General features: G+C 45.4%; 1 protein-coding gene across 1 annotated transcript in view; it reads right to left on the reverse strand.

The window, feature by feature from the left end:
• SORCS3 (sortilin related VPS10 domain containing receptor 3) overlaps nt 1–23,009 on the reverse strand; it is a 498,155-nt gene that overhangs the window by 244,072 nt on the left and 231,074 nt on the right. The window contains exon 3 of the mRNA XM_038411611.2: nt 8,804–8,903. Coding sequence (XP_038267539.1) covers nt 8,804–8,903 — 100 coding nt within the window. The remainder of the gene's footprint in view (nt 1–8,803; nt 8,904–23,009) is intronic.

Genomic DNA, 23,009 nt, shown 5'->3' on the forward strand with positions numbered 1-23,009 from the left:
AAACTGTCCTAAATTTACAGATTGGAAAACCGAGGCATTGTCAACTGTACGCTTACCTGAGTGCGCCCAAGATCACACACTCAGGTAAGTGTACAGTATACGATGCTCTAAGGTGGTAGTGGATCCAGGGCCTTGGAAAAGTCACTTAACCTCTCTGTGCCTAATTTTAGGCATCTGTGGATACAATTTAAGTATACAATTACAGAGGTCGCCATTTAGAGATTAACAACAGAAAAATGAATATAGAGTATCTTCTTCTACTTAGAAACACCCTGATACAGCAATCACTGGAAAGCAGCAAATGTGGAGAGTTTAAACAGTTATGGGTCATTGATCAAACACCAGTAAGTTAATTTCCACACTCCCCCAGTAAATTAGGTACAGTAAGGATCACTATTCCCCACTTTACCAATGAGGAAAACTGAGGAGGAGAAGCCAAGTCCTAATTCACAGTGACACTGGGAATTATGACAGGTTTCAGAGTAGCAGCCGTGTTAGTCTGTATGCGCAAAAAGAAAAGGAGTACTTGTGGCACCTTAGAGACTAACAAATTTATTAGAGCATAAGCTTTCGTGAGCTACAGCTCATTTCATCGGATGCATTAGCTTATGCTCTAATAAATTTGTTAGAAATGCATCCGATGAAGTGAGCTGTAGCTCACCAAAGCTTATGCTCTAATAAATTTGTTAGTCTCTAAGGTGCCACAAGTACTCCTTTTCTTTTTTAAAAATACAATTATTTGTCACATTCTGAGTCAAGGTCTACTAGCCATTTAGTGGTTACATTTTGAGTCAATGACAGAGCCAGAAATAGGACTCACGTCTTCTAAGATACATAACTGCTTGATCATTCTTCCCTCACACACTAGCTCCTGCTGGCACCATCTGTTGTACACTTAGGTACTTAGATACTTTTGAGGATCATAGCCTACCTCCCACTGAAATCAATGGACATCAGATGCCTTAATAGTTTTGAGGATCTGGGCCTTACCCACTTGTGTGACCTTGGGCAAGTCATTTCCCCTCTCTGTGCCTCAGTTTCCCTACCTGCAAAATGGAGATAATGCTATTTACCTACCTTTAAGATTTGCAGATGAAAAATGCTACATGGCTGCAAAGCAGAGTTGGCTGAAATTATCTGACAATTTGAAATTTCTGTACATTTTTTTTGTGATGAAAAATATTCACAATTGTTCAACTGGGTCTAGAAGAAAATGTTACTCTGGGACAATGCAGATCGCAAAGCAGGTAAGAGCTGGAAACAAAACATTCTCAATCAGGGATCTCCCTAGGGTATGAACTTGCAAAGGACGAGAGGCAAATCCAGAGTCTGACTCTCTTTAGGAAATACTGCAAAACCTTCCTCTTCAGAAAGCCCCTTCCAGCACAAGAATGACGCTCACAACATTTGCACTCCCCTTTACCCCAAAAAACCCAGTCAACCAAAAGCCCCTGAAATGAATCAACCTAAACAAAAGGAAATCAATATGCATATCATAAATATATAATTATATATACAAATAATTAAAACCAAAATTCCTACCCCAAGCAGACATTTTACCCCAAAAGTGGAGAAGTGCCAAAGACCCCATTAAGTTCATTAGGGACTTTGCGATTGGTTTTACGTGGAAGGTGCTGAGATGTTATGGTAATGGGTGGCAGGATAAAATCCTAGGATAGATAGATAGAATTTTTAAGGGCAGGAAAGACCGTTACACCATCTGGTTTGATTGCCTGTATAGCACAAGGCAGAGAATTCCATCCAATTACTCCCGTACTGAGCCCCATAACTTGTGTTTGACTAAAGAATGTTTTCCAAAACAAAAAAAAGGCATCCAATCTTAATGAATGGATGGATGGATAGATAGAAAGCATAATTCATTATTGCACATAAAGCTCTTGGAGGTTGAAAGGTGCCAAGTAGTTGCAAAGTATTGCTAATATTAATCATTATTATGGGAGATAGGGGGCAGCCTGATATTAGGAGACTAGCACCTCCTAATGGCCTGTCATCATAACAGCTCTAGACACTATGGAATAATGCAACTGAATTCAATAACTTGCCATAAGCATCCCCAAAACTGGGGACAAGAGTTCTGCTTTAAAATAAAAAGAGGGGGTTTGATCTTCTTGCCTTGTACTTTAGTTAAGCCCAGGGATACATTGCCAATTCAGGTAAATGATGTTTATATACCTGGCATTCAGCTGAATGCATAATTCCTATTTAGCAGTTAAACAGAAGTATTTTTAGGCTTCAAAGGAATCTGACAGGTAATTCCCACTCTAGTTCTACAGGGCAGCTGAGAAGTGATTATCCTTCTCCCTAGTAAATCAATTAGGAATGGATGTATGTAGCAGGGTTCTCCTCCTCCAAGTAACTATTAATCGTCTAAGCACTAATGAGCAGACAGCGTTAGCAGCAGCGTGCAAGCTAATCAATAATCGACAGAAAGTGTGAGCATCAGCTCAGGGAGAAACTGATATACACTGTAAAAACATTTCACCTGGGAATGGAGAGAGAGAGAGATAGAGAGAGAGAGTGTGAGTGTTCATGTTGCCCTCTTGTGATAGGTAAATAAAGAGGTTGTAAGATTTACATCCAATGCACATGGGAAGTCATTGCCTATAGCTCAAATGGTTAAGGTTGTGTTTTCATATTGCAGTAGTGCCTACTGGCCCCAGTCAGATACAAGTTCACCATTGCACTAGGTATCGTATGAACATTTAACAACAACAAAAATGCTCCCTGCACAATAAAAAATACAATCTAAGTACTTGGGACTGCTTCCTGTAACATACATGGTGCTGTCGTCATCATGAATAAGTTGGAATATGAACAAGAAGCTGCTAGGCAGCTCTCTAACTCCACATTCTACAGGCCATTATCCTCTGATCCCACTGAGGATTACCAAAAGAAACTACACCATCTGCTCAAGAAACTCCCTGAAAAAGCACAGGAACAGATCTGTGCAGACACATGCCTAGAACCCCAACCAGGGGTATTCTATCTGCTTCCCAAGATCCATAAACCTGGAAATCCTGGATGCCCCATCATCTCAGGCATTGGCACCCTAACAGCAGGATTGTCTGGCTATGTGGACTGAGATCAGGCCCTATGCTACCAGCACTCCCAGCTATCTTCGAGACACCATTGACTTTCTGAGGAAGGTACAATCCATTGGTGATATTCCAGAAAACACCATCTTGGCCACTATGGATGTAGAAGCCCTCTACCAACATTCCACACTAAGATGGACTACGAGCCGTCAGGAACAGTATCCCCGATACTGTCAAGGCAAACCTGGTGGCTGAACTTTGTGACTTTGTCCTCACCCACAACTATTTCACATTTGGGGACAATATATACCTTCAAGTCAGCGGCACTGCTATGGGTACCTTCATGGCCCCACAGTATGCCAACATTTTCATGGCTGACTTAGAACAACACTTCCTCAGCTCTCGTCCCCAATGCCCCTACTCTACTTGCGCTACATTGATGATATCTTCATCATCTGGGCCCATGGAAAAGAAGCCCTTGAGGAATTCCACCATGATTTCAACAATTTCCATCCCACCATCAACATCAGCCTAGTCCAGTGTTTCCCAAACTTGGGACAATGCTCGTTCAGGGAAAGCCCCTGGCGGGCTGGGCCGGTTTGTCTACCTGCCATGTCCGCAGGTTCGGCCGATCGCAGCTCCCACTGGCTGCGGTTTGCTGCTGCAGGCCAATGGGGGCTGCGGGAAGTGGCGCGGGCCGAGGGACAGACCAATCCACATAAGCGGTCCATTTCCTGGACACTACAGTGCTAATAAGCGATGGTCACATAAACACTACCCTATACTGGAAACCTACTGACCGCTATACTTACCTACATGCCTCCAGCTTCCATCCAGGAAACACCACACAATCTACCTACAAGATCTCTATCAAGCATTCTTAAAACTACAATACCCACCTGCTGAAGTGAAAAAAACAATTGACAGAGCCAGAAGAGTACCCAGAAGTCACCTACTACAGGACAGGCCCAACAAAGAAAATAACAGATCGCCACTAGCTGTCACCTTCAGCCCACAACTAAAACCTTTCCAGCGCATCATCAAAGATCTACAACCTATCCTGAAAAATGATCCCGCACTCTCACAGATCTTGGGAGACAGACCAGTCCTTGCTTACAGACACCCCCCCAACCAGAAGCAAATACTCTCCAGCAACCACACACCACACAACAAACACACTAACCCAGGAACCTATCCTTGCAACAATGCCCAATGGCCAACTCTGTCCACATATTTATTCAAGGGACACCATCATAGGACTTAATCACATTAGCCATGCCACCAGGGGCTCGTTCACCTGCACATCTACCAATGAGATATATGCCATCATGTGCCAGCAATGCCGCTCTGCCATGTACATTGGCCAAACCGGACAGTCTGTATGCAAAAAAATAAATGGACAGAAATCTGACATCAGGAATCATAACATTCAAAAACCGATAGGAGAACACTTCAACCTCTCTGGCCACTCAGTAACAGACTTAAAGGTGGCAATTTTGCAACAGAAAAGCTTCAAAAATAGACTCCAATGAGAAACTGCTGAGCTTGAATTAATATACAAACTAGATACCATTAACTTGGGCTTGAATAGAGACTGGGAGTGGCTGGGTCATTACACATATTGAATCTCTTTCCCCATGTTAAGTATCCTCACAACTTCTTGTCAACTGTCTAAATGGGCCATCCTGATTATCACTACAAAAGTTTTTTTCTCCTGCTGATAATAGCTCATCTTAATTAATTAGCCTCTTACTCCACCTTTTCATGTTCTCTGTATCTATCTAATCTATCTATCTATCTATATGTTCCATTCTATGCATCCAATGAAGTGGGCTGTAGCCCACAAAAACTTATGCTCAAATAAATTTGTTAGTCTCTAAGGTGCCACAAGTACTCCTGTTCTTTTTGCGGATACAGACTAGCACGGCTGCTACTCTGAAACTATACATTCATCTCTCTCTCATTCTTAGACAACGCAAAGGAGAGGTGGCTCACGGTGACATGATCCTGGAAAATGACAAATCCAAGACAGTCTAATACAGCAACTGAAATTCTCAAAGCACTTTACAAATTCTGTACATAGAAATCACTTTGTCTTCCACTGATGCGGAGCGAATTTGGGGTTGACACAAGGCAGCTGTTTAACCGTATGCAGCAACAATGCACTACCATTTAGAACAGATTTAACTGAAACAGCAAGGAGTGAGTGACTGGATGTGGGGTATAACTGTCACCAAGGAAGGACTACCAGGGATGGCCAACCGGAGCCATAAGCGGCTCTTCAGAGGTTAATATGTGGCTCCTTGTATAGGTGCTGGCTCCAAAGTGGAGCTACAGAAGCTAACTTTCCAGTGCTCACTGCTCAACTCCCTGCTCTGCCCAGGTCCTGCCACCACTCCACCCCTTCCCCCAAGGCCCCTGCCCCTTCCTCTGAGCCTGCCGTGCCCTTGCTCCTTGTCCCTCCCCACCAGAGTCTCCTGCACACTCCAAAACAGCTGACTGTGGCAGGTAGGAGGTACTGATTGGTGGGGCTGCCGGTGGGCTGGAGGCTGGAGGGGTGTAGCGGATTGGGGTGCTGCTGACATATTACTGTGGCTCTTTGGCAATGTTCATTGGAAAATTCTGGCTCCTTCTCAGGCTGGCCACCCCTGGACTAAGCTGTAAATCCAGAAGGGTTTCCAAAGTTGTTAGAAAACGGTGTACCCCAAGGCTGTGATTAGCCAATGAGATAACTCTGATGGTGTAATACAGTAGATTCTGCTTAATAGCAACCCCAGTATTAACAACTTTTGCTTACTCACAACATTTTGCCAGCAAATGATCCGGTCCCATGGACTTTGATATTAATGGGATATGGATATTGGCAACAGGCATGCCAGGCTGCCTGCTAACTTTATTAGAAGAGAGGTCCTATCTGTAATCAGTTTGCTGGCTCCAAACATGTGCAGCCAAGTACTTCTGTTAAATGTCATGGTTTCCAAACATGTTGGAAACTCTCACTGCCAAAGGGCTCTGGGGATCCTACATGGGCCAGGCACTAAGCAAATGCAAGTAGCTGATAAGGTGGGTGTCTCGAGAGCCGTTGTTTGGTGCATTAAGAATAGTGGTAACATTTCACAGGATTATGCGCTCAGCACAACCCAGGGCGACAAGCAGCAATGTGATGGCAAGGATGGCTTTTTATATATAAACACTATTGTCCGATAGTGCGCTGCTGCACTCGGTGTCCCACAGGTGGAGCATCCACTCTAAGGACTGTGATGGGGCAAGGCTATGGAAGAGTAGTGGGAGATAGATATATTAGCTCCAGGCTAAACAAATCCCTGATACCAGGTTAATTAAAATGGCAGCTGCTCCAGGTCAATTAAGACACCTGGGGCCAATTAAGAACTTTCCAGAAGGCAGGGAGAAGGCTAGGTTGATTGGGACACCTGAAGCCAATCAGGGGCTGGCTGAAACTAGTTAAAAGCCTCCCAGTCAGTCAGGTGGGGGTGCATGTCAGGTGCTGTGGGAAGAAGTTGCGTGGTTGGAGAGGCTGAGTAGTACACACCATATCAGGCACAAGGAAGGAGGCCCTGAGGTAAGGGTAAAGTGGAGCTTGAGGCAGTGAGGGCTGTTGTGGGGGCAGTAGCCCAGGGAATTGTACATGTCACGTTTCTAAAAGGTCAGCTACCATAGCTGATACTATTAGGGTCCTTGGGCTGGAGCCCGGAGTAGAGGGTGGGCCTGGGCTCCCCCCATCCCTTTGCCCCCGATTAATCACTGAGACTGGGAGACAACAGAGACCGTGCAAGGAAGGATAACTTCTCCTCACCTCCCTCGCTGGCTTATGATGAAAATGGTTCAGATTGTGATCCTTGTCTCTAGAGAAAGAAGGGTTATGTGGAGGGTCACAGTGAGCCTCTGAAGCTAGTGAAATCCGCCAGGAAACACGGGACCCACGGAGGCAAGGACAGAGCTTTGTCACAGGATATACAGCACAGCAGGCTAAGATCTAAAATCGCTCTCCTCGTTACGGTGGACCAATTATGGCAGGTTTTGATGGTGCCTTTTTTTCATTTTATTTTTCAACATTGTATCAAGAAAATTGAATAAACAGTCGCTCATCATTGCGCTGTACTGGCACACCTGAAAACAAAGGCATCCGCTTCCTGGGAATTGCCAGATAATAGCACCATTTTGCTGGGAAACAAGTGGTTGCTAATAAGCAAAGTGTACTGTATCTGCAACCTGATATCTTGCTTCAGATCTTAGGTGGGTGATGTTGCTCTGGAAACAGAATGAACTGGAATCAGCTCTCCAGCTTGCTTCATACAGCCATAGCTTTTAAGGCCAGAAGAGATCATTGTGATCCTCTAGTCTGAGCTTGCTGTATAGCACAGGCCAGAGAATTTCACCCAGTACCAACAGACTGCCTCCATATCAATCCCACGCACTAAAACTCGCCAACCAGTTTTGAATCAACCTTATCTGATGCTTGTGTAGTTTTAATTACACTCAGTTGAATTAAGTCTCTTAATGAGGCCTGTTGTCATTTTTCTGACTGGCCTTTGGACTCTCAAGAAACTACTCCTCCGAGGACAACAGATGGGACCTTGTGGGGGCAAGCAGTGATAAAATCTATACAGCAAAATGCAACCAACTTTATCCCATTTCACTCAGAACATTGACCAGGTGAAGACAATGTTCATGAGAATTCAGCCTCTGCTTTGGAAAAAAATAAAAAAGCTGCATTATACATATTGGTACGGTAGTTCTGGCTGATTGCTATAGAAATGTGCCTGCCATAAAGATTCCAGACGGAGAAATAAACATCAGTCCTGAAACCTCTGTGGCCTGACCAGTGATGGAAAAACAATAGTAAATAATAATAATAGCAAAATACAACTCTGGAAAGCTATAGAGAGAGACATGATCAAATGTAATAGTCTTCGAGCCTGCCTAACGTGCAGTACAGATACAAGCATTTAGCTAGAGCAATCTTGGTCTGACTTCCAGGGGCAGCTAAAAGTGCCAGCGCTCTGCTAGTTCCTTGAACCACCACAATGATGACTTCAAATCAAAAAGCACCCAGTAGACACGCTTGGTCTGTGTTCTGTGAGTCAGCTGCAGCTCTAATTGCATCACGTGGGAAGACTGGGCAGAGGGCTTGAAAGCTATGACATCGTGTTCTCTCCCACAAGTTCCACTAAAAGCTTAGGTCCCGGCCCACAGCCCCACACGCACGCATATCAGCCCTCTGACGTGACAGTAACCAGCCCAGGTGTCAGTTACATCTTTTCCTCCAACTCTTTTTGCTAAATTGAGGAAACATAAAAGAAAGCAGCATCGAGTGCAAGGAAGGGATGTCTTTTACCTGGTGTTTCCAATACGAAGTGGCTGATTATAAGGCAAGGAGAGGTGTATTAGTTGAAATCAGCAGAGGCAAGGGTCTCACAAACATGTGTGTGAATTCAGCTTATTTGGAGGTAGAACAATCAGCTACAAGTGAATTTACTTCCCTTATTTCTCTAACAACAGACTAGACACTTTCTGCATGAGATTAAGGGCTTGATTCTGTTGTGTCAATCAAGAGTAATTCCACTGAACTTCACGGAGTTACACCAGTGTAAATTAGGCCAGATTCACATCCTTGAGTGCCTCATGATTTACGGCTGGATTTTGCTTTAGGATCAGAATTCTTTTTAAAATGAAGAGAGCATGGTAATTTTGTTTCTATGGCTACCAGATCAATGGCTCTCCCTTACCTTCCTCTTGTTCGTAGGACTGACATAAAGGTAGCTCAGCACAGTCTTCAGGCCCACTTTGTCATTTAGTTTTTCATAGGTAGTGCCATAGTCCGTGGACCTGCAGGGGAGAAGAGACAAGAAAAAAATATAAGGTTATTCAAATGCTGAGGAGAAAAATTAGCAAATGAACAGATGCCCAAGGCTGCAGCCTGCACATTCTTGTTCCTAAACCTGAGGTTTCATGTTTCATTCCAGGGGGAGGATGGAAAGGAGAGGAGCAAGACCTTGAGCCCTTTGAGACAGAGACTGTGTCTACATCTGCTTCCCATTCTGCATTGAGAATCACACATGCAAACCCCTGAGCCCAGGCAGAGCCCCACTGATTCCGGGTGCACCCGGGTGGTTTTCAATGGAGGACCAGGGCTGTTTGCAGGTTCCTACGCATTTAATGATACCCTGATCCCATGCAGCACCCCAGGCACTCCTGTCTGACTTGTATTTAAAACAAATAGAACAGATGAGTCCACTGGAAAAACCCTTGACCACATTTTTTTTTCTCTCCCAAGAAATTGGGATCAAAATCCATATCAAATTGTAGCAATTGAGCTCATGTCTAAATCAAATGTTGCTGTACTGCCAGTTCTAAAACTCTATTACCCCCGTGCTAATCTCTGCCAGGTGTTTTATTTTTCCTGTGTTAGGTAGAGAGATTCAGGCAGATCCCACAAGAGACAGCAGATGATCTGGGGGCGACGCTACCCATTCGTGACTGGCAAAAAGCACTGTTTCCTTCACTGCAGCTTTCTCCTCCTCCTCTCTGGGGGCATTTGGAATCCTCTCCAACAGCGGCCAATGCCAGATGCTTCAAGGGAAGATGTAAAATCCTCACTATGCACCTAACTGTTTAACATTAATGGCTTGGGGAGAAATTGCCTCCTGACCCTTTATGGTGATCACTGCTCAGTTTATGCCCTGAAGCATGAGGATTTGTGGCCTTGGGATGTTCTCCTGTCCCTTTCCTCCCCCCTCTTCTCCTTCATCCTCCTCATTATATATTTGAATAGAAAATATTTAGGAACTGTAGTGGGGCGGTTACCCCAGTCCCGCAGAACAGGGGTTGAAAGTAGCCCTGGAGAGGGATGCGGCTGAAAAAAAAAGAGTGAAAGGCTAGGCTGATTGGGGAAGCAGCCACAGCTGGGGCCACACCCAATCAGGGCCCAGCTGGCCCTGATAAGAGGACTGGGGGCCAGTAGCTGAGGGAGTCTCACTCTAGCCCTGGAGTGAGAAGGGCTAGTTGCCTGGGAGCAAGATACCTGAGGCAGAGCAGTGCTGGGGAAGGGCAAAGGGAGCTGGGGAGCTCCAGCCTGGTTAAACCCCCAGGCTGCAGGACTTGTTGAAGGCCTACAAAAGGTACAGGGGCTGCAGAGGCAGTAGGTCCAACCCCTTGCCAATGATGAGCGGCCATTATAAACTGCTCTTAGCCCCGGTGAGAGGGGGCTAGATGATGACTGGCAGTAGCCACTGAGGCGAGGTGGAGACAGAGGGTTGGGGGTTCCCCTGGGAGGAAGCAGGAGCAGAACCCTGAGGTAAAGGGTCCGGAAGGGGCGTGGGGCCAGCAGCAGGCGAGACACTGGCCTGCAGAGGGTGCTCTGTACACTGGAAAAGAGCTAATTCCCACACGACCAGGAGGAGGCGCCACACCGGTGAGCCTTTGCTTCGCTACAGGAATGCAATGCACTTGCTAGATGTATGCTTCCTCTGATACCGGCTGTAACATAGGTGTTCGTTATCATGATTTCAGTGTCACTGTTTTTGAAGTGTCAGGGGGGTGCTGTGATCAGCACTCTGATCCCTAAGCATCTGCTGCAGGAATTGGCCATGCACCTCTCCCAATGCCAAAGTGAACAGCATTGTTCCCCTAAAGAGTATAACAGAGCTGCTACGAATTCCCTCCCAACTGGCTGCAGAGTCTGATTGATTCCACAGTCTGTCCTCAGCCTGACTTTTTTACTGCTTCACTGTGGATAATGCACCCCAGCATCTCATAGACAGAGTCCAGTGTTGGTGTTGTCCACTGCAAAGCATCAAAACAAGATGTCTGGGGCCAGACTCCAGAGGAAATCAGTGGTGGAATCCATAAGGTGGGAAGCCCAGTTACAGCCCCATTGGTAACAATGACATCTCATCATGCCTTTGTTCCCAATTTTTGCAGTTGGTCCCATCTCAAAATTGGGTGTGCCCCCAGCTGTGGCTGCTTCCCCAATCAGCCTAGCCTTTCACTCTTTTTTTTTCAGCCGCATCCCTCTCCAGGGCTACTTTCAACCCCTGTTCTGCGGGACTGGGGTAGCCGCCCCACTACAGTTCCTAAATCCCAACCCTCATAACTTGAACACCCACAGCTCATGGGATGTTTGGAAGCTTAATCAGATTCCAATTTGTATGGCTTGAGCTCATCTATACTAAATCTACCTACGTATCACTACCCAGATCATCATTGAAGTAGCTAACTGACTTCTCCCTCCCAGCAAATCTTGAAACTAAAGGAGTCTGATGGATAAAACTAAATAATCCAAGAGCAATTAGTTGAGCTGTATGGGGCACCCAATAAATGCACATTCACTGGGGCAGGAATCTTCAACCTATGCTAAAGCTTTGTAATGGAAATAGGATGAACACTGATTTGTCTCTTTGGTCTAGCCCTTGCCAGCAGTACTGAAGCTCTGAACAAGCCAAATCCATAATTATACAAGGGAAATATACAATATCTAATGTAGCGGAAACCTGACAATGGAAGAAATCACTATTTTCAATCAGTGTTCAAATAGAATGCAAATAATAGTTTAATATTCCCACAGGGCCAGTTTGGTTTTGTTCCCATCATGACTTGCAGATCTCCCAAAACGTAAAGATGTCCTAATGACCCTTTTTCATTAGCCCACTATCAGTCACTTGACTTGCCCTTTCAAAGAATAGGTAGAGAGAAAGTATGACTCTCTCCCCCTCTTGCCCCAGCTTGTCCTCTCTTGCCCGTTTGCCCCCCCCTTGCCCAGAGCTGATTAAACAAAATAGAAGCAACAACAAGCTACAAGCTGAAAACTAGCCAACAAGCAACTCACAAGCTAATTAAGCCAAACACAAACACAATTTCTGCATTTTTTCCCAAGTGTTGGGCATGTCTGCTCAGAATACCTCATGATCAGTTTGCACTGCCGTGGCCAGTTTATCCACTCGCAACACAATGCTGTTGGGGAGATCACCAGTGACAAAGCAAAATGGTGCCGGAGGTAAGAGAGAAGACAGTTAACCACGCCCTTGCACATGTGCATGCTACAGTTCTGGTTGGGATATGCTACCAAAGCAGAGCTTTATATAACCTCCAGAGAGGGAAAGGTCGGGGTCTCCATGGAGTCCGTTAGGCTCTTATTAACCTATTTTATATGGAAGACGATCAGATACTATGATGATGAGCAGCAGTACAAAACCCTAAGACAGACAGACTGATCTGTGGGGAGCAGCTGTCATTGTCATATAAGGATGGGGAGGGGGGCCTGATGACAACAAAGGTCAACCTCCATTTTGGAAGATGGAGTCTGGCCTGCAAGGGGCAGTATTGGCTGCAGCTCCAAAAGGCTCTCATTGCTGTATTATGGAAAGCCGACATAAAAATAATTGACTTGTTCAATACAAACCCTTGTGTTGCTTTAATGTGTAATCCCTTGGGGTTTAGAGAGCATGGCCCCTTTAAATCTTTTTCCTACTGGGGAAGGGGAGCAGTGAGAGAAAGGAGGGAAACTTGGGGGTGTGGTTCTGGAGCCGGGGAAGAGAAGGGCTGGAGCAGGGAGGCCCTGGACAAAGTGAAGGAGAGGGAACCTGCCTGAAGCCTGGGAAGGACAGGGCGGCCGATCGGGGCACCCCAGGACAGGAGGCAGCAGGAGCACTGTGCCAGGGGGGAATCACCCAAGAAGGACAGGCCAGAGCCGGACCCAGTATCACTGCTGCCCAGAGCTGCATGGGGCTTGTGACTCTGCATTGGGAATAAGGAGGGAGGCTGTAGCTAGTTAAGTGGGGAGGTTGTCTCTCTGTGTGGCTTTGCAGAGAGCGGCAGAAGAGGGTTTGTTGGGGAAAGTTCACTGGCGCCAAAGACGACCAGGAGCACCCAAGACTCAGCACTGGACTGGAACTTTGCTCAGGACTCCTGAACTCTGTGTGCAGACCCATTGCTCAGTCTCTGCCCTTTCAGACTGTGCTACCCCTGGGCCTATGGGGCCTTGGTTTGGATGCAACCTTGTTCTACTGCTCCCCCTACATTTCCCCTTGTTGTTTTTCTCCTCTCATCCCTCTGTAAATAAATATCTCCCTTTGTCATATCCATGATACTTTTCCTGTGGGGGGGGGGTGTCCACTCTGGGGGGTTTGGAACAGGTGCCCATGGGGTGGAGGGAATTTTCCCTGCTGCATTCCTGTGCGCGCCATCTCTTGGCCAGAGCTGCCTGCAGAGCAGACTCCACCTTGGCCACAAGGGCGCTAAAGGTACAAATGCAAAGCACAGTGTGTCCATTCACCCTTGTATACACCATGCCCAATGCCACCTGTATGGCTGAAGCAAATTACATTGAAGGAAGAATATTGACTGCTTTCAAGGGAACAACGATTGCATTGATCCAGTCCAAGAGAGGCATATGATCCCTCTATTCAAATCAATCAATCAAAGCTTTCCTTGAAGCTACAGTGGCACTGAAACCACTTTACTCCTCCTGGAAAAAGCAGATTTATAAGGTAAGTCACTTATTTGGAGCTTGTGGATTCTCCTGTAACCACATGGTAGTCAAAATGCAAGAGAGAGAAAATTACCTGCTTGATTCAACTGCCCTGACAAGCTATTAAACATTTAAACCATGATGCACCTGCTCCCGAACTGGATTAGAGCAGGGCTTGTGGACCTAATATGGAGTAAGAAAGTTCCCTCTGGCAAGCCCCATCATAACTCAATGTAACAAGCACCTAAGGAAATCAATCCAATTCCCACATTTATAGGAGCGTGGGCTTCCTCACAAACCCTACAGACAAATGGGCCTGAGCCAGCACCTTCTAATATTGCAATAACAAGCACTTATCCTGGAGAAATGAAATGGAGGTGGCAAGAAAGAGCAGGGGAGAGAATATTAGAGCAGACAACGACCCACCTGGGACAGCCAGGAAGGAGCCGTGTGATATGAGCCTGTCTTCAGAAAGGACACGGTTACGCCAGCTGACTCTTGTCAGCAGAGCTGTCCCATCAGCCGGGTCTCCCACCCCGCCCCTCCCATGCTCTGGCGGGGAGAGAAAAGGAAAACGGAGGGGTTTTATTTGTTTGCATCTTGAACCATCCGGCAGAGGAAACCGGTTATAAAATATGGATCAGCCCCTTGGGGATGGACAAGTTGCAAACACTGTGACTTGTTTAGCTGGGCGTGTGCGTGTGTCTGAGTCTCCCCATAAACAGAGGTCTTCTCTCTCCCTCAGGGTGAGTCACGGTGTGCTTGTGCATTTTCTGTCTCCCATTCCCTTACTGTCCCCTCTGAATGTGTCTCTGTCTCTGTCTGAAATGAAGGAATGTCTGGGGACATTATGAAATGTGGAACGATCCCTGCAGAGCTTGACTCCAACATTCGGGGATAGCCCCCGTTCACCCATCAGTGGCCCTGCAATCCCTGTAGCTACACCAGCGTGGCTTCCTAAGCACAGAGAAGAGCAGGAGCAATGCAAACCCTGCTGTCTCTTGTCTATATGCAGGGATCAGCAATGGTTTGCACCCATTGCCAGCCTTCAGTGGCTAAATTGGGGTTATACCAGAGCATAGTCCAGGCCTTAATTTCAGAGAACATGAGGGATGGAAATGCTTGGTCCAAACTTACAAGTCATAGAAACCCTCTGTGAGAGTCACCAGCTTCCCACCCAGTTGGGGAGGCTGAGACGCTGAGGGCTGCATGTAAACTTGTGCATTTAAAATGAAGAGGAAATGCACAGAACCTGGCGCTTTAGACAACTGACCCACTGCCCCATTTCACAATGCTGTTGTGTTCCCTCCAGCTCTTGTATGTCCCTCCTGCTCTCTCTCACAGTGGCTGTGGGCTATTGGCACTCTACTTGTCCTACCCTGGTGATATTTCCCCCTGCACCACTTAAGACTCACTTGGGATTGGAGAGGTGCACATTCCTTGTGCTGTTCCACTGCCCAGAGGTGAATTTCACCTTGCTCAAGCCCTCTGGGTCACTGTTACTGCAGGGGAGAGAATTTGTTCAATGTCCCAATCAATGCTCTGTGACTTGGCAGTCAATAGGACCCAGGACACTTTGGGTTGTGGAGTGCAATGGTTCACTCTGCTTCTTCCTTGATGCCCCTTGGTTTGTTCCTCTGATGTTCCAGTGTGTCCTGTGCTGTGCTGCTGAGCATCCCTATGCAGGTCACACACAAATTGGGGGAGTGGTAAATAATCAAGAGAACATGTCATTGATGCAGGACAGATTGGATCGCTAGGTAAACTGGCCACAAGCAAACCCTTTTAATACAGCCAATTGTAAATTTATACCTCTAGGAATAAAGAATGCAGGCCATACTTATGGGATGGAGGACTTTATCCTGGGAAGCAGTGATTCTGAAAAAGATTTGGGGTTGTGGTGGATTATCAGCTGAACATGAGCTCCCAATGTGGTCAAAAGAGTTAATGCCATCCTAGGATGACCAAACAGGGGAATCTCAAGTACGAGAAGAGAGGTTATTTTAGGCACTGTGTATTTGGCACTCATTTGACCGCTGCTGGAATCCTGTGTCCAGTTCTGATGCCCACAATTCAAGAAGGATGTTGATAAATTGGAGAGAGGTCAGAGAAGAACCACAAGAATGATTAAAGCATTAGAAAACATGTCTTACTGTCCTAGATTCAAAGAGCTCAATCTATTTACCTTAACAAAGAGAGGGCACAGTCTACCAGTATCTACAAGGGGAACAAATATTTAATAATGGGCTCTTCAGTCTAGCAGAAAAATATAAAACACGATCCAATGACTGGAAGTTGAAGCTAGACAATTTCAGACTGGAAATAAGGCATAAATTTTTAACAGTGAGAGTAATTAACTATTGGAACAGTTTACCAAGGGCTGTGGTGGATTCTCCATCACTGACATTTTAAAATCAAGATTGGGTGGTTTTCTAAAAGATCTGCTCTAGGAATTATCTTGGGGAAGTTCTATGGCCTGTGTTATACAGGAAGTCAGATTAAATGATTCCAATGGTCCCTTATGGCCTTGGAACCTATGAATCCTTTGCACCCCCTGGGACCTGGGAGTTCTTTTCCCCACTTCAAAATATCAAGGATGCTCATGTTGCCTCTCTTCCTTCTGTTGGATGACTTCTTGGATGACCCAGTCGTGTGTAATGGGAGCTTTTTCAGCCCTTAGCTGCAGCAGGTACATGGAGCCAACTCCTTAGCAGGGAGAGCTTTCCCCCAAAGCATTTTAGCTAAATAGGTGTTACTCAAAAAAAAATCAGTGAGTCTAACTGTCTGAATAAAACACATTTCCCTCTCGATTCATCTGGTTTCACTTCCTTGGTATCTCAGATATCACAATTCTACCATTTCTCACAATACTTTCCAGGGTGGGCAAGACCTGAATTTCTAATGTCAAAAACTAAACAGGTCATTTTTAAGTCTTTTGGTGAGCTCTTATTTGTCCTCAATGCCATTGATTTAAAATTTTCCACTTTAATGTGCATGGTCTCCAATCAAAACCCTGGAAAAGTTCCTCCCAAGCAACTGGTTCATGATACCAAAGCAATTTTTTTCCCTTAATGACAGCTTCAATCACCAAAGGTTTGCAAGACTTGAAGATGACCTCTGCTGATAAGCTTCAATTTATACAGTGCAGCGGAGATTGGCAAGGCAAAACTGACTGTCGTGTATTAGTCATTATGATTCATAGTTCAAACTGAAGAAGATATAAGCCATCTGGGAGCACTGGGTTTTTGTTTCGTTCTGGGGGGTTTTTTGACAGCAAAGGTATCCTCTGTGCTCCTTCAGTCTGTATCTTTGCAAGGAGACTAGATGGCTCATGGGATTGGCAATAGGATACAGAGCCTTTTACCACTAGGCTAATGATTAAAACCCTACCACAAGCTATCAGTGACCAAAATTTGTTCTGTTTGATGGTTCTTTGGGGTTGGTTGTGACAACTAAGCCGACGAATTTACCTGAACTGCAAACTCAACTGTATTATCCTGATGCTGAGAGGTGACCTAACGAGAATGGGGCAGAGAAAGAAACCCAGATAACCTCACCCCTCACCACCCATACCAGCTCCAGATGAGTCCCAGACTCCATCTGGAATGACAGTTATTACTGTCTTTGGTACCATCTAAGAGACCATCAAACAAGGGGGCTTTTCCTAATAAAACTGGACTTTAACAATGTTCCCTCTAATTTTTTACATCCATGTGCGGAATGAATTTTGTTATGTGCACCAATGATGTGTGATGGGGGTGGGGCCAAGAGGTTCAGAATGTGGGCGGGGGCACCGGGGGGGTGAGGGCTTTGGCTGTGATGTGGGCTCCGGGGTGAGGCTGGAGATGAGGGGTTTGGGGTGCAGGAAGGGGCTCAGGGTTGGGGCAGAAGGTTTGGGCATGGGGTGGGGGGTGAGGGCTCTGGCTGGGGTGTGGGCTCCGAGGTGAGGCTGGAGATGAGGGGTTTGGGCTGAGGGAGGGGGTTCAGGGCTAGGGCAGAGAGTTGGGGTACAGGAGGGTGAGGGCTCTGGCTGGAGTGCAGGCTCTGGGGTGGGACAAGGGATGAGGTGTGGGAGGGGGCTTAGGGCTAGTGCAGAGTGTTAATGCTGGACAATGACAGTGGTATGTTAACACCTTTAGCTCATTTATTTCCTCTAAATTAATACAACAGATCTCTGTGGTCACAATTCTGATCCCATTTGACAACTGTCCACATCACAGTGGCCACTAATTGGCAACCTTAGTTTGATCAAATTGGCAAGGAGTCTGACCCTGAGAAGTTTCAGAGTGGTAGCTATGTTAGTCTGTATCAGCAAAAACAATGAGGAGTCCTTGTGGCACCTTAGAGACTAACAAATTTATTGGCCAAACCGGATAGTCTCTATGCAAAAGAATAAATGGACACAAATATGACATCAGGAATTATAACATTCAAAAACCAGTAGGAGAACACTGCAATCTCCCTGGTCACTCAATAACAGACTTAAAAGTGGCAATTCTTCAACAACAAAAAACTTCAAAAAGAGACTCCAACGAGAAACTGCAGAACTGGAATTAATTTTGAAAACTGGACACCATCAAATTAGTCTGAATAGAGACTACGGTGCTAATAAGCGATGGTCACATAAACACCACCCTATATCGGAAACCTACTGACCGCTATTCCTACCTACATGCCTCTAGCTTTCATCCAGATCATACCACTCGATCCATTGTCTACAGCCAAGCGCTACGATATAACCGCATTTGCTCCAACCCCTCAGACAGAGACAAACACCTACAAGATCTCTATCATGCATTCCTACAACTACAATACCCACCTGCTGAAGTGAAGAAACAGATTGACAGAGCCAGAAGAGTACCCAGAAGTCACCTACTACAGGACAGGCCCAACAAAGAAAAGAACAGAACGCCACCAGCCATCACCTTCAGCCCCCAACTAAAACCTCTCCAACGCATCATCAAGGATCTACAACCTATCCTGAAGGACGAGCCATCGCTCTCTCAGATCTTGGGAGACAGACCAGTCCTTGCTTACAGACAGCCCCCCAATCTGAAGCAAATACTCACCAGCAACCACACACCACACAACAGAACCACTAACCCAGGAACCTATCCTTGCAACAAAGCCCGTTGCCAACTCTGTCCACATATCTATTCAGGGGATACCATCATAGGGCCTAATCACATCAGCCACACTATCAGAGGCTCGTTCACCTGCGCATCTACCAATGTGATATATGCCATCATGTGCCAGCAATGCCCCTCTGCCATGTACATTGGCCAAACTGGACAGTCTCTACGTAAAAGAATGAATGGACACAAATCAGACGTCAAGAATTATAACATTCAAAAACCAGTTGGAGAACACTTCAATCTCTCTGGTCACTCAATCACAGACCTTAGAGTGGCTATACTTCAACAAAAAAGCTTCAAAAACAGACTCCAACGAGAGACTGCTGAATTGGAATTAATTTGCAAACTGGATACAATTAACTTAGGCTTGAATAGAGACTGGGAATGGATGAGTCATTACACAAAGTAAAACTATTTCCCCATGGTATTTCTCCCTCCCACCCCACCCCCCACTGTTCCTCTGATATTCTTAGGTTTCAGAGTAGCAGCCGTGTTAGTCTGTATTCGCAAAAAGAAAAGGAGTACTGTGGCACCTTAGAGACTAACAAATTTATTAGAGCATAAGCTTTCGTGAGCTACAGATGAAGTGAGCTGTAGCTCACGAAAGCTTATGCTCTAATAAATTTGTTAGTCTCTAAGGTGCCACAAGTACTCCTTTTCTTTTTTCTGATATTCTTGTTAACTGCTGGAATTAGCCTACCTGCTTGTCACCATGAAAGGTTTTCCTCCTTCCCCCTCTGCTGTTGGTGATGGCTTATCTTAAGTGATCACTCTCCTTACAGTGTGTATGATAAACCCATTGTTTCATGTTCTCTGTGTGTGTGTATATAAATCTCTCCTCTGTTTTTTCCACCAAATGCATCCGATGAAGTGAGCTGTAGCTCACGAAAGCTTATGCTCTAATAAATTTGTTAGTCTCTAAGGTGCCACAAGTACTCCTTTTCTTTTTGCGAATACAGACTAACAGGGCTGCTTCTCTGAAACCTGTGAATAGAGACTGGGAGTGGATGGGTCATTACAAAAACTAATTTCCCCCTACTAATTTCCGCCTACTGTTACTCACACATTCTTGTCAACTGTTTGAAATGGGCCACCCTCATTACCACTACAAAAGTAATTTTTCCCTCCCTTGGTATTCTACTGTTAATTGAATTGTCTCGTTAGCACTGACCCCCCACTTGGTAAGGCAACTCCCATCTTTTCATGTACTGTGTTTATATACCTGCTACTGTATTTTCCCACAAAAGCTTATGCCCAAATTCATTTGTTAGTCTCTAAGGTGGCACAAGGACCCCTTGTTGCTTTTGCTGAGAAGTGGTCAGTGAGCAGTGTCACTTGTACCACCCTGTCTCTTCTTGTCCTCTGGAAAAATAGGGGACCCTCTGGATAAATCCAGTGATGTGATTATTCAGAACGTCCCTCAGCAATGGGCTGCCTGAATGGCTTTGGACCCACCCTCTGTAAGTGGCTCAGAAGCTGTGCTCAGCTTTGTCCCAGAAAAGGAACTGCAACATTTCCCATGTTCCATCTGAAGCGGAGATGGGCATGAACTGAAAGTCCAGCTCTAAACACATCAGATCTTGAGGAAAGTTTGAATCCTGAGCTGGATCTGAGCTATGAAGCTTCAGCGTAGCCCCAGTAGTAAGGGTGGTTTAACTTTTACAGAACCTGTTGCTGATGCTTAAGAGAAAACCATGACTGCCTGGAGTCTGTGTATATCCTGCCAGAAGAATATCTCCATGCTTTTATTCATCTGCAGTAGGCCATTATCTGGAAAACGTCCTGAGCCAAAGGCAGCAAAGAATACAGGCGATGCTCTAGCTCTTCCTAAGAGTATGATGCTGTTCACTGGTTGTGACCAAAGCAGGAGCTAGAGCAGACATTTTCTCTCCATTCCACTCAGGTTTATCTCTGTGCCACCTACGGTCTACAGAGAAGAGATGGGGATGTCAGAGAGGACCATAGGAATGAAGTGGTGACTGTTTCCCAAGTGATCTTTTTGGTAGAATTTTGCATGAAGGTATTTTCCTGATGTCCTCATGTGCTACTTTGAGAAAATAAAGTCATGAAAATAAATACATGCCCTTCCCATCCAAGGTTATTAATCCACTCTACAAACATAAATTAATTAAGCCTCATGCTACCCCTGAGAGGTAGGTGATATTATACACCCATTTTACACCTGGGGAAACTGAGGCACAGAAAGATTAAGGGCTGGATTTTAAAAGATATTTAGGAGCCTAAGGTGAAAGATGGGTGCCTTGTGAGGTTTTTAAAAATGCCTCAGTATGCAACTCCCATTGATCTCAATGCAGCTTAAGCATCTTTCTTCATCTTTAGGTGTGTAAATGCCTTTCAAAATCTGGCCCTAAGTGACTTACCCAAGGTTGCGCTGTGGTAAAGTGAGGCATAGAAACTCAGGTCCCGTGACTCCCAGTGCTGAGTGTTAACACAAGATCATCCTTTCTTGGAATTTACTGATGCTCTAATGTAGGTAAATATGTTACACTTAAAATTAGTCTCCATTCCAAGCAATGTGCTGGAAGTGTGCTTGAATGCAAGAGATAAAGATGATCCCAATGCATTATTGTTATTAGAGTAGCACCCAGAGGCCACAGTTGAAATCAGGACTCCATTGTGCTAGGCGCTATACGCACACATGCTGATAGATTGTCCTTACCTCCAAAGAGTTTACAGTGTAAACAGATTTCAGAGTAGCAGCTATGTCAGTCTGTATTCGCAAAAGAAAAGGAGTACTTGTGGCACGTTAAAGACTAACAAATTTATTTGAGCATAAGCTTTCGTGAGCTACAGCTCACTTCATCGGATGCATTCCACCGTAGCTCATGAAAGCTTACGCTCAAATAAATTTGTTAGTCTCTAAGATGCCACAAGTACTCCTTTTCTTTTAGTGTAAACAGAGGCAGACAGAAGTGAAGTGATTCTCCTAGCGTCACTTAAAAAGTTAGTGACAGAATTAGGATTAGAACTAAGGTCTCCAGAGTCACAGTCCATCACCATATCCACTAGGCCACATTGCCTCTCAATTCAGAGTATGCTGGCTTTACACATGAGATAGCCTGGGTTCTAAGCTCCTTTGAACTTCTGCCCCTACAAAAGGCCTGAATGGATTCACCAGGAGGGGGGAAAAAATCAGTATGTCCCAGGAAAAACACCTCCAGCCAAGATGAATACTAAAGAGAGAGCAACTTATTTTCCCTGCATTGTTCAGTAAAGAGCGAGAGAATCTGCCAGGTTATAAAAGTGAATTGATCTGAGAGTGTAAAACAAACTGGAAGAAAAGCTGGAGGTGGGGAATGGAAGGTAGAGTGCACAGAAGTTCATGTCAAACACCATGGAAATGGTTTGGTGCATAAGCAGCAGGAATAATGAAAAGAAGGAGACAATGGGGCCTTGAAGAGACGGCAAAGGGAATGTATCACTGGGGAGGTAGGCACCACAAAGGGATGAAATAAATTTGTCACCTTGATATGTTCACAGAGATGAGGACAGAGAACCGATGCTGAGGAGAGAAAGAAATTTCCTCAAGAGTGAAGGGGAGCAGAAGAGGAGGACATATGGGAAGAAAATCTGAGGCTCACACTCCAACACAGCCGAGTAGGAAACTAGAGCATTTCGGACAAGGACGGGGGCAGTGCTAGCTTCCCTCACTCTTCTCCCAGTGGACAATCAGAGTAGTAAGATTTCAGAGTAGCAGCCATGTTAGTCTGTATCCGCAAAAAGAAAAGGAGTACTTGTGGCACCTTAGAGACTAACAAATTTATTTGAGCATAAGCTTTCGTGAACTACAGCTCACTTCATCAGATGCATGCAGTGGAAAATACAGTGGGGAGATTTTTTATACACAAAGAACATAAAACAATGGGTGTTACTAGACACACTGTAACGAGAGTGATCAGATAAGGTGAGCTATTACCAGCGGGGGGGGGGGGGGGAGACGGACTTTTTGTAGTGATAATCAAGGTGGGCCATTTCCAGCATTGACAAGAACGTGTGAGGAACAGTGGGGGAGGGAGGAGGGGGGAAATAAACATGGGGAAATAGTTTTACTTTGTGTAATGACCCCTCCACTTCCAGTCTTTATTCAAGCCTAAGTTAAGTGTATCCAGTTTGCAAATTAATTCCAATTCAGCAGTCTCTCCTTGGAGTCTGTTTTTGAAGTTTTTTTGTTGAAGAATTACTACTTTTAGGTCTATAATCGAGTGACCAAAGAGATTGAAGTGTTCTCCAACTGATTTTTGAATGTAGTAAGAGCAACCCAGGGCCCAGTGTTAGGGCAAAAGAGATTTGGCTTTGGCTTCTCTGCTGAGC

Source organism: Dermochelys coriacea, chromosome 7, assembly GCF_009764565.3.
Source record: "Dermochelys coriacea isolate rDerCor1 chromosome 7, rDerCor1.pri.v4, whole genome shotgun sequence".
NCBI lineage: Eukaryota > Metazoa > Chordata > Testudines > Dermochelyidae > Dermochelys > Dermochelys coriacea.